Below are 13,953 nucleotides of genomic sequence, written 5' to 3' on the forward strand. Positions count from 1 at the left end.
CACCTTCTACTTTGGCACCGTCAAACCCTGTGATCGTGGCCAGGGAAAAAAGATTTATGTATATTGAACTAATACTACTATTAGAAATAGTGCTACTGATGAAGGTGATCGTTGGTTTCCCAGTCTTGTTAGTTATTTGAGTGTTAGTAGAGACTGGTAGTAGGCCCTGCCGGTCCCTCCAGCATTACGCGTAGTTATCTGGTGTTAGATCATGCGACAGTAACTAAACTCATGCTGAAGGTGTGATAAATCAAGTGTAAAACATATTTAAGCATTGAAACACATGTCATTATTTAACTTAAAACTATTCGACTAGCTTGCATTTTATAAGTTATAATTACGATTATTTCGCGATCAATATATTAGCATTAGAGTAATTTTTCACAATATCAACAATATGTAATCGCTTGATAAATCACCGTCAATCCCATCACCTAAGGGCAGGGAAATAATGACTGTTGAGAACACTTTGGGTAAAAAAGAGACTCTAGAGACCTTTCATTAAATATAGACATTTCAGAGTCTTGTATTGAAGTAAATAGGTACCAGAGAGAAGAGACCTGCTACCAGCACAGCTTTTGGATCTTCAAAGAATATTTACACAATGGTTTTCAATTTTTTCCACCTGGGCTTTTCTTGTATTTTTCTTCACTTCTGCTCTCCACTGATTTTTTTTCCTCCTTCATTCCAACTCACAAAAACGCAACAAGTTGAACCATCCGACTTATTCTATCTGAATAGGGGTAGGTAGTATTTTGTTGTAAGTAAATTTACAGCATCTAATCCTCGGTCGATTCAACGTTCTCCGTCTGCAGTTCCTTGAATGTGGACACTGGCACGTAGGTGACCAGGGTGTACAGCTTGTTGGGCGAATCCTCATCGTCGTTGCGGCGGCGGGACAGACGCACACGGATGCGGAAAGGTGGGTTCCTGGAATGAAAAGGATATTTCCGTTAGTTGTTTATTGCTATTTCTATTTATAATCGAAACTGCATAAACAAGTTGAATAAGGCCCTTTAATTTCATTAAACTCCCTCTTTCCGATCGACTATTTCTTTGAGAAAAAAAGCGATTTTAGAAAAAGTACTTGAACAAACAATGTTGCAAATGGTAAATTTTTCGAAATCGGGTTGAAAAAATTGGGTTGATTACAATAGTAAACTGATTATTTATCAATAATTTTACTATTGAAACAGTTAAGTGACTTTTGAATCAAACTGATGTGCATAATCATATTCTAGTAACTATTCCTAAGTATTCATTTCATATTCAAGTCGGTTAGACTCAAGTTTGTCGAAAACCAGTGGAGTTCTGGAGCCACGGCAAACTCTGACCACCTACCATTCCCAACATCCAACTCCGTAGCACTTATGAGCGTGTCGCTGAGTCGGAGGCCTCTCGTTTAGTAAGTGCTACATTAACATTTCCTTCTCCCATTCCCAAGTTAAGCTAAGTATGCTGTTTCGGTTGAATGGGTCAAGAAATTTCCTACTGAGAGCTTCATTTGAAATGACATTTCTTCTCATCTGCGTACTGCAATCAGAAAAATGTGTTTTACTGGACCATTTCTGGGAAGAAATTTTCCACACATCGAGATAGGCGATTCCTTTTTTTGTCAGTAGCAAACCAGCCTTTACAATAAAAATGGGCGTGGCCAGGAATAGCGATTTTTATGCTTTTGATATTCTTGTTTAAGATTGGTTCAAGGTTTACTTCCTAGCCTTGTTCCTGAAAGCAGTCTTGAGGAGATTATGAAACGGAACATTAAATGTGTTAGTTATGTATATAGCTGAGTAGGCCATGCTATCAAAAATGATCATTGAAGAATCATTGATTGAATGATATCTGTCAAGTGCACAAGTACCACATTGGCGACGAGCAAGAACCCAATAGCAGCGGATAAGCCAGTTCCGGAAGTTGGATCAGAATAGATCTCAAGGCACCTATAAAGGGTAACTATGAACGTCTGATTTTCTGAAAGATAGTACGTATCGGATCAGACTCGAGGGAAAAAGAAAAGTCTCGGGAGTCTGAGGGAGATGCCTTCGCGGTGGATGAAAATCCATCCGGAAAAGGCAAGAATGTTTCGCCTCAATGAAGGGAAACGCTTTAACGGCGGATGAAAATCTTACCGGAGAAGGCAAGCATATCTCGCCTTAATGGAGGGAGATGGCTAAAGGGCGGATGAAAATCCGTCAGGAGAAGGCAAAAATGGACTGAATGAAAATTTGACCACACCATCAAAGAGATAGAAAAGGGTACGGATGTCAAAAACGGTTCTATGGTAAATAAATGTCCCACTGAAGGAAAAAGATTCCTAGGCTATAAGTAAAGGTCCAACTGGAAAATTAATAAAAAGATAGACCTACATGAAACAGAGCAGCCACAGGATTGATCTGAATGATCATACGCAGGAACAAAGATGCAAATCGTCGAAAAAGTAATCAATGTCAAACAAGACCATCTCTCGTAATAGAAAAAGAGATGTGGTAGTTACACGCAAACAAATTGTGGGGTAAAAACTACCATTTTAGGGGGTTAACTCAAGCGCTTGCACCGGCAATTTTCAGCAGACCAGGAATGCGCTTGATTTTACCATGTCTGTAGTCGGAATCAGATTGTTGTAAATTATTTCTGCCAAATGTACCAGTAATGCGGTGGGGTGTACCGTAAACTAGAGATGGGCAAAACGGTCCAATTATGGGAGCGGGTCGTGAATGACTCACTCACAAAAGTGAATCGACTCTTTTGATCGATTCAGTGACTCATTTTGTAATATGAAAAATAAGGAATAAGGGAAAAATATAACAGTTTTCGAATTAGAACATTTGTCATATAACTAGTTAAACTGTTAACACATGTCTGGTGCATTTTACTGTAATTAATCCTTCTGAAGTTTTCTTTGGTAACTTTTTGAACTCTCCTCCTGAAATTGCGGTGCTGGTGAATCGTGACTCTTTTGAAAAGAACCGTGATTCGTTCACTCATTTCCGAGAGTCGACTCTTTTGAATGATTCGTGAGTGAGTCGCCCATCTCTACCGTAAACATAGTAAATTGTTTTGAATTTCCATGGTAGTTTTAAGAATGGGCGTAGTCAGCTAAAATAGTAATTTTTACCACAGAATTTTTTCCCGTGTATGTACATATATAGCTGAGTAGGCCATGCTAACGCTAACCAGTGGAGCTCTGGAGCTACCATGGGAAAGAGAAGGATAAACCCTCGAGGCGAACAACGTGTGGCAATTGACGACATGTCCTGACGGCGTAAAACCCCTTAAATCCAAGTGGGTGTTCAAACTGAAGGAGGACGAGAACGGCAGACCTGTTTGGCACAAGGCGCGTTCAGGTGCAAAAGGATATCTCCAAAAGCATGGACGAGATTTCGAAGAAACCTACGCACCAGTGACAATGTTAGCCACAATTCGGGTTGTGTTGGCTGTCGGAGTTCATCACAAGTTTTACTTTCATAAAATGGATGTGCGAACTGCTTTCCTGCACGGCCGTCTGAAAGAGACTATTTACATGGAAGTTAAGGCTGGTGTGCAAGCAAAACCTGGTCAGGCCTGTCGTTTGATCAAGTCGCTCTATGGACTCAAACAATCTTCTTCGATGCTGTAACGAGCCTTTCAATGGAGAACATTTTAAGATGGGCTTTTTCAGATCGAAGCGCGATTATTGCCTCTATACGGAGCTACTCTATGTGGACGATCTGTTGGTTGCGGGTCGGAAGCTCTCTTCGACCCAGAAGCTTAAGCGAGACATGGCTATGTTATTCGAGATGTCCGACTGTGATGAGTTGCGTCACTTCTTAGGATATTAACTATATCCACGAAGTCGGTGTAATGTAATTGTCCAAAGATGTTGGAATCGATCGTCTGCTGCAACGTTTCGAGATGGATGACCTTGACAGGGGGAGCGTACTCACGAACCATACCAAGAGCTGTTAGGCTCCCTGATGTACCTTATGCTGTGCGTACGACTAGTTATTTTTAAGCGCAAACATTGGCAAACCCTTAAGCGTGTGGTCCGGTATATCCAGGGAATCAGAGTAGCGACACTACTATTCCGACGAGAGAGACGAACCAAGCTCACCATTGATAGATTAGATTACGCGGATGCGGATTGGGCGACTGACACGAGCGACCGGAAGTCGGTGAGTGGTTACCTCTTCAAGGTGTTTGACTGTTCCGTATCCTGGTGAAAGAAACAGTCAACCGTGGCAACATCATCCAGCGAAGCGGCGTACGTTGCACTGAGCATGACTGCTACCGAAGCGATTTGGCGCCAAGGAATTCTGGAAGACCTACATGAAGCGAGCTAACCGTCTGCTATCTATGAAGAAAACAGGGGCTGCATAGTGCATATGCATGGCAAAGAATTTGGAGACGAAACGCACAAAACACATTGATATCAAACACTCAGAAACACGAGTAGTCACAGAATTACTAAATTTTAGTAATTTAAGACTATTTTCTAGCTGCCTCTCTTTCATTCTGCAGGTATTTTTATTCCTATTTGTCAATTCATTGCTAAGCTTCAACCCAGGCAAAATGACATTTAGTGTAGAAATTAACAGCAGAATGAAAGAGAGGCAGATAGAAAATAGTCATTAATGCATAAACTTTAGTAATTCCGTGACTATTTTTATTTCTGAGTGAACATCACTTTGGCTCCGTCCACAAATTACGTAACGCTCTAGGGGGAGGGGGAGTAGTCTCAAGCGTTACAGCTCATACAAAAATTTGAAATTTTCCATACAAACAGCCTTACGGAGGGGTCGAAAATTTCCAAATTTAGCGTTACGTTATACATGGACGCTGCCATTCTTCGTGACCATGTGGCCTATGGAACCTTGAAAATACAACCAAGATCAAGACCAGCTAGCCGCAGTGAATCAATTGTCACCCAACATGCAACAACAAAGACATTGTCATCTCCTGTTCTTGTTGCAACAATTTCATTCCGCAACATCAGTTTATCACCACTTGAACATAATATGACAATGATCGATCATCACCTGCACAGCGATTTTCTGGGCTCCGCAATGCAATTTTCGAGAACTTTCTCCGTGTTAGTGAACATTGATACATTATCTGACAGTATACATGAAACGAATTTGGTTTTGTATTTAAAATAACTGATTAAAAGCGAGTTGAAAAAGTTGCAGCGATGTTGCGCCCTGTGATTGTCATGACAATATTGCTTCTGATTGTATTCTTATCCGCAAAAGTTAGGACAAACGGTTGTGAGTGAGGTTACTTTGTTGTTTGTTTTCGTCTGTTTTGATGACAATTTGATTCACTGGCTAGCCGACATATTTACTAAGTCTTTGTAATTCTCCCGTTTCAAGGGTCTGAGGACGAACCTATGATTAACTGTTTGAGAGGGGGTCTATGCCCGGACAGCCTCTATGCCCGGACAGTTTGAATTTTCCAAAAACGAATAATGATATTAAGATTTTAGTATTCCAGGATTATACCAAAACACATTTTTGCAGTGTATACAAACTATGACATTTTCATGTCCAAACGTAAACAAACAGTAGCTGTTAAAAGTTTCACTCTGATACAATCTACCAAAAAAATCTGAAACGATAAAATTTCATACAAGTGTGGCCACAAATGTTTCTTATAATTTAAGCTGAATTGTCTCCGTACGTTGACTTCAGTAAGTTTTGCATCAATCACAATGCAAAATTTATTAGAAAATGTAGAATTTCAAAGAAAAGCAACCTTTTTTGTAAACCATTGCAAGTCCTCTATGGCCGGACAGTGAAAATGTTAACCTAATGACTGGGATCTAATCGAAAATTCGCCTTTTTTCATAAATGTAGGGTACAAAAAACTAACAGCAACAAAAATAAAGCATAAAGAACAAAACTTTCGGTCCTTGGAGGCCTTATAAAGTGCTGTAAACATGATGCTTTTAAGGCAAATGAGCGCACGCGAAGCAGCCACAAGATATGATGTACAGTCATCTCTCCAGAACTCGATAATAAAGGGACCATCGAGTTAGTGCAAATATGCGATTCAAGGGTTTATCGAGGTAGCCATGAAAACCAAATTTTACTATGGTTTTCTAACTAGATAATGAGACACGGAGGTCGAGTAAAGGAGAGTTGACTGTACCTAAGAGCACATTTGAACCTTCGGAGCTGACAAAGAAATTGTGAAGAACTGTGAACGCGTTGAATTCCCGAAGACTTTTTAATCTGAATACGAGCAACCGTTAATTCAACATAGACGGCGACATATGGCGAATCGATCTATGGCGCAGATCAACAAGGAGTTTAGGAACTGACCTATGATCTCGCTAATATGCTTCATACGCTGTACATCATGCAAATATTGAACCCACAAGGCATGTGCTGACATACGAAGCATCCATGTTTTTACTTAAAATAATGTGTTTTTTTTTTATTTTAATAATTGTTTTATGGCTTTAGCGGTCATGCGACTCAAAGCTAAAGGGAGTCAATAGAAGCAAATGATGGAAATGAATACACCTAGGCGTCGCAAGGGAGCGACAAGATTGAAATTTAATTAGGTGGTGAAAAACAATCACGGTCGATACCTTCTCCTATGTGTGATTTTTTTATACTATACGAAAATTAACGGTAAAATTAATATAGATTTTGAAATATTACCAAAAAACAAAAATTGTCCGGGCATAGAGGACTTCCCCCTAAGATTTTAGCCAGGATTAACCGACACGCTTAATAAGATTCCTTCAAGGTAACTATCCAGGAATTGTGGGCCTTCCATGGCCGAGTGGTTAGAGTCCGCGGCTACAAAGCACAGCCATGCTGAAGATATCTGGATTCGATTCCCGGTCGGTCCAGGATCTTTTCGCAATTTCCTTGACTTCCCTGGGCATAGAGTATAATAGTACCTGCCGCACGATATACGAATGGGAAAATGGCACGTTTGGCAAAAAAAAAACTCTCAGTTAATAACTGTGGAAGTGCTCAGCTGAGAGGCAGGCTCTGTCCCAGTGAGGACGTGCTGCCAAGAAGACGAAGATCCAGGAATGTCTCCAGTGAATCGCCTTGGTTTTTGTTTCAAATATCACTGATGAAATTTCGGGGAAATGTTTCCAAAGCGAATCAAAAAATTATCTCTGATTAAACTTTTGAATTTCAAGAAAAAAAAAATCCGAAAACAAAATGTAGATTAATTGCTAAGATAATTATTTGAAAAATAATCCATTAAATTCCTGGATAGTTAGTATCCTGCAAGATTTTTTGAAGCAATTCCTTATAAACACAAGCATTATTGGAAGAATTACGGGAAATTGATGTATTATTCACTAATGCGAAACCTTATACAACTAAAATTGAATGAACAGGTGAACATTTCGGTAATGTGAATTAACGTGGTATGGTATTTTTAATCTAAATCTAAATCTTTGAAACTCTTTAGAATATTTTCAATCACCAAACTGTTCAGCTATTGAGATTACGTATCTTTGGGAGTTTTATTTAGAAATATGCCAGGTTCAATTCTTCAAAATATCCCTTAGGAAGTTATAAAAAGAAAGAACTATCAAAGAAAGCACCGAGAGCAATATCTAAAGGGAACTTCCGGAAACATCTGAATTAGTTTCTGATGAAATTTCTGTAAAAATCATACAGTACATACAGTAATACGAAAAGTAATATTGTCGTTGTCACGAAGAATTTCCAACAGATATATCCTCAGAAAAATGTCCAATTCTATGAGAAGTCGGTATAAAAACTGTTATCTCGTGATTTTTGTTCGACATATTTCTTAGACAGGAGCTTTATAAAGTTCCTTAAATAGTTCTATTTTTAACACTCAGTTGCTTCCAGCCCTGTATAAGTACATATGCTAATCAATCAACAGATATCTAGCGTAACATTTGAAAAGGGCCTATCTGCAAAACGTAAACATTGAGAAATTCTCAATTGAAGATTCCGTACCATATTTATAATTCCTATTTTAAACACATTCGCATTTTTACTAGTTTCATACCTGTGTTCGACACCCATTAAAGTCTGTTGCGTGGCCCATTATGTTTCTAATCTCAAATAACACAACAACTCGTAAAAATTGTTGAATTCAAACATCATCGGCAGATAGGCCCTTTTATGAATCTTCAAACCAGTTAGGCCCTTTCAGTTAGGCCCTTTGATTGAACATGGTTTCAGTTAGGCCCTTTTATAATTTGCTAATTTTATTGATTTTTGCATTGGTTTGCATAAATCTTGAACAAAATTTAGCGATTATGTGAAAAAAACACTATATAATAGCTAAATATTGGAAATTTTCGGTTAAAGATTCAGTATTGATTATTCCTATTTCAAACCCATTCGCTTTTTACTAGTTTCATACTTGGGGAAGATCCAAAAATGACGTCCATAGTTTTTCGGGATTTCTAGAACCCTTCTACCCCCTCTGTCACGCTTTTTCTAATACCCAATCCATGCACTGTCACATTTTCGTACATCCCCCCATTGGAGGAGGCCCCAATTGATGGACGTCATTTTCGGATAACCCCTTGTGTTCGACACTTATAAAGGTCTATTACGTGGCTCACAACGATTTGAATTTCAAATAGCACAAAAACTAAAAATAGTTCAATTCAAACATCATCCGCAGATAGGCCCTTTTACAAATTTTCAAACCAGTTAGGCCCTTTTTGAATTTGCTAATTTTATTGATTATTGAAGTGATTTGTATAATTCTTCGACAACATTTAATGATTATGTGAGAAAACAACACAATATCATACAAGCTAAATATTGGAAACTATTCTATACAAAATCAGCAACATATTGATTATTGATATTTTAAACCCATTCACTTTTTTTACTAGTTTTATACTTGTGTTAGACACTCATTATGGTTTATTACGTGGCCCAGAACGTTAGTAATCTCAAATAGCATAACGACTCGTGAAAATGGTTGCATTCAAATATCATCAGCAGATAGGCCCTTTAATGAATCTTCAAACCAGTTAGGCCCTTTCAGTTAGGCCCTTCGATTGGACATGGTTTCAGTTAGGCTCCTCCAGTTAGGCCCTTTTATTAAACATAGTTCCAGTTAGGCCCTTTTGGAATTTGTTGATTTTATTGCTTATTGAAGTGATTTTCATAGTTTTTAAATAAAATAAAGCGAGAGAAAAACAATGTAATAGTTAAATGTTGGATATTCTCGGTAGAAGGTTCAGTACCTTATTAATTAACTATTTCAAACCCATTCACTTTTTTACTTGTTTTATACTTGAGGGCCTTCCTTAGCCGAGCAGTTTAAGTCCGCGGCTACAAAGCAAAGCCATTCTGAAGGTATCTGAGTTCCATTCCCGGTCGGTCCAGGTTTTTTCGTAATAGAAATTTTCTTTACTTTCCTGAATATAGAGTACCTTCGTACTTGTCACACGATATACGAATGCGAAAATGGTAACTTGTCAAAGGAAGCTCTCAGTTTATAACTGTGGAAGTACTCATTGAACACAACGTTAGAAGCAGGCTCTGTCCCAGTGAGGACGTTATGCCAAGAAGAAGTATAAGAAGAATTCTTGCAGGGCTGTTACAAAAACAAACGAATTTGTTTTTGTGAAAATCGCGACTTTTGGAACTCGATCCACAACTAGAGGCAATGTAATTGATTTTTTTTTTTCAGGATAAAAAATCAGTTTTTCAACTAACTTCGCATTAAGATTATGATAAAACTAGTAAAAAAGAGAATGGGCTTGAAATAGGAATCAATATAGTACTGAATCTTCAATAAAGAATTTTTATTAATCAATGTTGATTTTCTCATATACCTAATCGATTGATTTTGATCTAAAACTTTGAAAATCACTTCAATAATCAATAAAATTAACAAATTCCAAAAGGGCCTAACTGGAACTAAGTTTAATAAAAGGGCCTAACTGGAGGGGCCTAACTGAAACCATGTTCAATCAAAGGGCCTAACTGAAAGGGCCTAACTGGTTTGCAGACTCGTAAAAGGGCCTATCTGCCGATGATGTTTGAATTCAACCATTTTCACGAGTTGTTTTGTTATTTAGGATTTAAAATGTTATGGGCCACCTAGTAGACTATTATGAGTGTCGAACTCAAGTATAAAACTAGTAAATAGGAGAAAGGGTTTGAAATATAAATAATCAATATAGTACTGAATTTTCAATAAAGAATTTTCAATATTCAATGATGATTTTCTCACATAATCGATTGATTTTGTTCTAAAACTTTGAAAATCTATTCAATAATCAATAAAATTAACAAATTCCAAAAGGGCCTAACTGGAACTATGTTAAATAAAAGGGCCTAACTGGAGGGGCCTAACTGAAACCATGTTCAATTGAAGGGCCTAACTGAAAGGGCCTAACTGGTTTGAAAACTCGTAAAAGGGCCTATCTGCCGATGATGTTTGAATTCAACTTTTTTTACTAGTTTTTTTGTTATGTTAGATTTAAAACGTTACGTGGCCCAGTAATAGACTATGAGTGTCGAACAAAAGTTTAAAACTATTAGATAGCAATGAGTTTAAAATAGTAACAATCAATATGTTACAGAATCTTCAATCGAGCATTTCTCAATTTTTACGTTATGCTGATAGACCCTTTTCAAATATTTCACTAGGTTCCGAAACACTATACAATGGCTAAATATTGAAAAATATGGAGGAAAATTAAAAATGCACGGAAGGGCCAATCTGATTTTGATGGAAATTTTCAGTTAGGCCCTTTTATGACCAGTTAGGCCCTCTTAGTTTTATCATTTTCAGATAGGCCCTTTTAAATTTGAATAAAATTACCATTAATAATGCATTTTGCATGCCCGTAAGAGTATGTAGGAGTAATTTACGTAAAAAATGATACGAATAATGAATAATCAAGTTTGTTTACATTTTGCAGTTAGGCCCTTTTCAAATGTTACGCTAGATATATCATGCAGAACTTTATAGAAAAGGTCAGCTTGGAGAATGACTAACTAGTTAAAGCTCCGTTGACTCCGACTTATTATTTAACCGTCCTGGCAAAACAGTTCATTTGTAGTTGGACTGACGAAACTACGAAGTTGAATTTCAATTCCGTCACAGTATTCGTTTATAATAAAGTTCAAATTACAAATCAAGGATCAAGGATGAAGTTATAGCAAGATGTCACAAAAATAAGGAACGGAGCTCCACACAAACCGAGAGCTTCGAAATGCAGTTTCAAGATATCAGGACCTGAGCCTTTGGATTCAATTTTCCTGAAGTGCACTACTGATGGAAACTAGACTGTTACGTATTCCCTAACTAGCGTAAACTTTGTAAACACAACTGCCCTTCGAAAGCCCCGATTCCCCCTCAAATTCAAACTCACCGGATTCCGCGGTGCCACAGAGCCTTGTTCAGGCGGGTGTCAATTCGCACGTCATTGGTTCCCATCTCCTTCTCGGCGAACTTGCGGACAATCTTGACCGCACGCGGAGCGCGCTTCTTGTAACCAACCTTGTGCAGGCGACGGTTCAGGTTGATGGTGCATTCGCGGGTCACCACTTCGTTGATGGCGGATTTCGCCTTTTTCTCCGTCTTGGTCTTGGCCATTGTGTGGATAATTAAACTAAAATAGAAAACGATCACCAATTAATCCTCCGAACATCCAGCCGGCTGCCGAAACACGGTCGTGAAAAACTAAGCGGCTGTCCCTTGGTCAGTATTCTGACAGGTCCGATAAACAAGATCGAAACGATGTACACAAAACTTTCAACACTCGAAATTTAGCACAAAACCGTCGAAAATCGACAACAATCATGTATCGTCCAGTAGCGCAGACATTCCGCTTTCGTTTCACACCATTTTCAGCGAATTTAACACACAATTTCTATCACTTACAGACTAAAAGCCTTTAATTAATCAAAATGTGTTCCTAAGCAGTACGAGATGCCGGAAACGAAAGAACGCTTACGTGGAAATTTGACAGCTCGTCGACGCTGACAGCTGTCAGATCAAAGGAAGCCGTCGGAATGGAACGCAAACTTGCGAAGCGGCGCTTCTACGGGATCGTGCACAAGATTGCGTTTGCTGCGGCTTGGGTTTGCGCATTAGCTAATGCACTGTAAGAAATTTTGCTCAGTATTCTGAGAAGTAAGAAATTTTGCTGATTGATGAATAATTTGAAACAGATAAACAGATGTAACACTGACGAAGTTAAAGCTGCTCACGTTTTGAGCGGTCGCTCTTTGGGGCTCCGCTACCTGTGGTGACCTAAGATAAGATCGGACAACTGGCTTCTTTTAGTTGTTCTTCTATTCATCCATGAGCCCAATTGTAAATTTTCCACCCTTGCGTGTTAAACTAAAACAGTGTTGCCATTTGTATGGAAGACGGTACACTATTTCATTCGCACTTTCGTCTCTTTCAATAAAAATGATTATCCGGATGCGATTTACTGTTCCATGCACAATTAAAGGCTTTGCACTCCGCTACATGGAATGACTCGATTGTTGGATGCAGGGTTGCGATGGATCTTCTTCGTGAACAATGATCGACGCATCTTCGCGATCCAACATTCGCCAAAACTCATTTTTCATTTTTGCGTCACGAAGAGCATCGCAAAAAGCGAATGGATGCAACGCCGAAGAAGCAAAATGAACACACCGATAAGTGGTTCGCGAAGCCTTTCCACTCGTAGGATTCATTTATTCACGCGCTGTTCATTTCCGTGATTCATTGCAAGGTTGCTTCTTCTCGTAAAGTCAAGCAAACACTCCACGCTAAGCCAGCTCCACGCAGCGCATGTGTTAAAACTACACAGAATGAGGCAACAAATGCAGAACTGGCTGACTGAGTGAAAATTCTGAGTAGGTCGCACTCATTCTTGTGAGTTGCCGACGTTTTGGCCTTCGGCTGTCCGATAGAAACGGAACTGTCAATGATCTCCCGCGTGGCAGCAAATAGTTGGCCGTTGGTAAGATGGGGAGTTTTCTGAGATGTTTTCTAGCGAAGTCGGAAGATGGTCGCAAATGCGAAAGTTTTTTCCCCATTTGCTTCCGCTTCGGCTATTGAAATGAAAAAAATCTCTGAAAATCTTTAAAATTGGAATGTTTTTTTTTATGTTTTCAGAAGCAAAACAAAAATGGAAACGAATTCCGCATTCCAAGCGTTTTACCTCTGTGCGCAATTCACTCATTCAGTTTTGTTTACCACCGTTTGCACAAAACTGTGTACAGCCCCTTTGCACAGAATCTGTGCTGCACGAAAAGAGGCCAATTTTGTGCGCTCGGCACTCATTTTTGAGTGGAGCAAGTTTAGCGTGATTGTTGCAAGCCCGCACGAAGATGATCGAAATGAATATTTTCCTGTTCTTCGCGAAGAGCAGGCAGCGTGGATCGTACCGTTCACATTATCGAGCGATGAAAAATAACCCGATGATAGCGTCGGGAGGAACAGTGATCCGAAAATGAAACATGAACGAATGAAGCGCCCGAACGGTTGTTAGTGTTTATTCGCAGATTCTGTTTTGATGCCTACGAAAATTCATCGTGCCTCGCGTTTCCGATCGTTGTTCAGCAACATTGGTTGGATGTTCGCTGAATGTCAAACTGACTTTGACGTCTGAGTACCATCGCATTGAAGTATCCATATATAGAACAAATGCGTATGTATATGTGCGTTTCGTGACGATTTACTCTCCAGATGCGTTAGTGTGGAGCATTTTCACCAGCTGTCAGTCGTTCCAACTAACAGGTCGGATTCGATAGATGGAAGTAAGTCGTGTTCCAACCAGGGAACCCTCCCTGTACTTTCAAGCTGATTTCGCTTCAATATTTACTTTCATTCACATCAGTCGGCTAGTTGGCACGAACTTTTATGAACAACCGCAAATAATAACAACATAACAAGGTAACCCGGCAACACACGCAAAACTAAAACAAACGCTTCCGATGGTAATTTTTCACACGCAGCCACACACTCGGAGGCATCAAAATTAACCAA

At 39.1% G+C, this 13,953-nt stretch overlaps 1 protein-coding gene across 1 annotated transcript; it reads right to left on the reverse strand.

Annotated features, from left to right (window-relative positions):
- Positions 1–608: 608 nt before the first annotated feature.
- LOC5568260 (60S ribosomal protein L31) lies at positions 609–11,993 on the reverse strand. Its single transcript, XM_001657905.2, has 3 exons — positions 11,851–11,993; positions 11,339–11,578; positions 609–930 (listed from the first exon to the last, which is right to left on the reverse strand). The coding sequence occupies exons 2-3, from the start codon at positions 11,560–11,562 to the stop codon at positions 780–782; spliced, it is 375 nt and encodes a 124-aa protein (XP_001657955.1). The 5' UTR covers positions 11,563–11,578; positions 11,851–11,993; the 3' UTR covers positions 609–779.
- Positions 11,994–13,953: the final 1,960 nt, after the last annotated feature.

The sequence above is a fragment of the Aedes aegypti genome, chromosome 3 (assembly GCF_002204515.2).
Source record: "Aedes aegypti strain LVP_AGWG chromosome 3, AaegL5.0 Primary Assembly, whole genome shotgun sequence".
Lineage (NCBI taxonomy): Eukaryota > Metazoa > Arthropoda > Insecta > Diptera > Culicidae > Aedes > Aedes aegypti.

Excerpts from the sequence above, each read along its gene's own strand:
- LOC5568260 (XM_001657905.2), bottom strand. The coding sequence starts at position 11,562 with ATGGCCAAGACCAAGACGGAGAAAAAGGCGAAATCCGCCATCAACGAA. Across the intron at positions 931-11,338 it reads CTGTGGCACCGCGGAATCCG|GAACCCACCTTTCCGCATCC; the intron begins GTGAGTTTGAAT and ends TTTTCATTCCAG.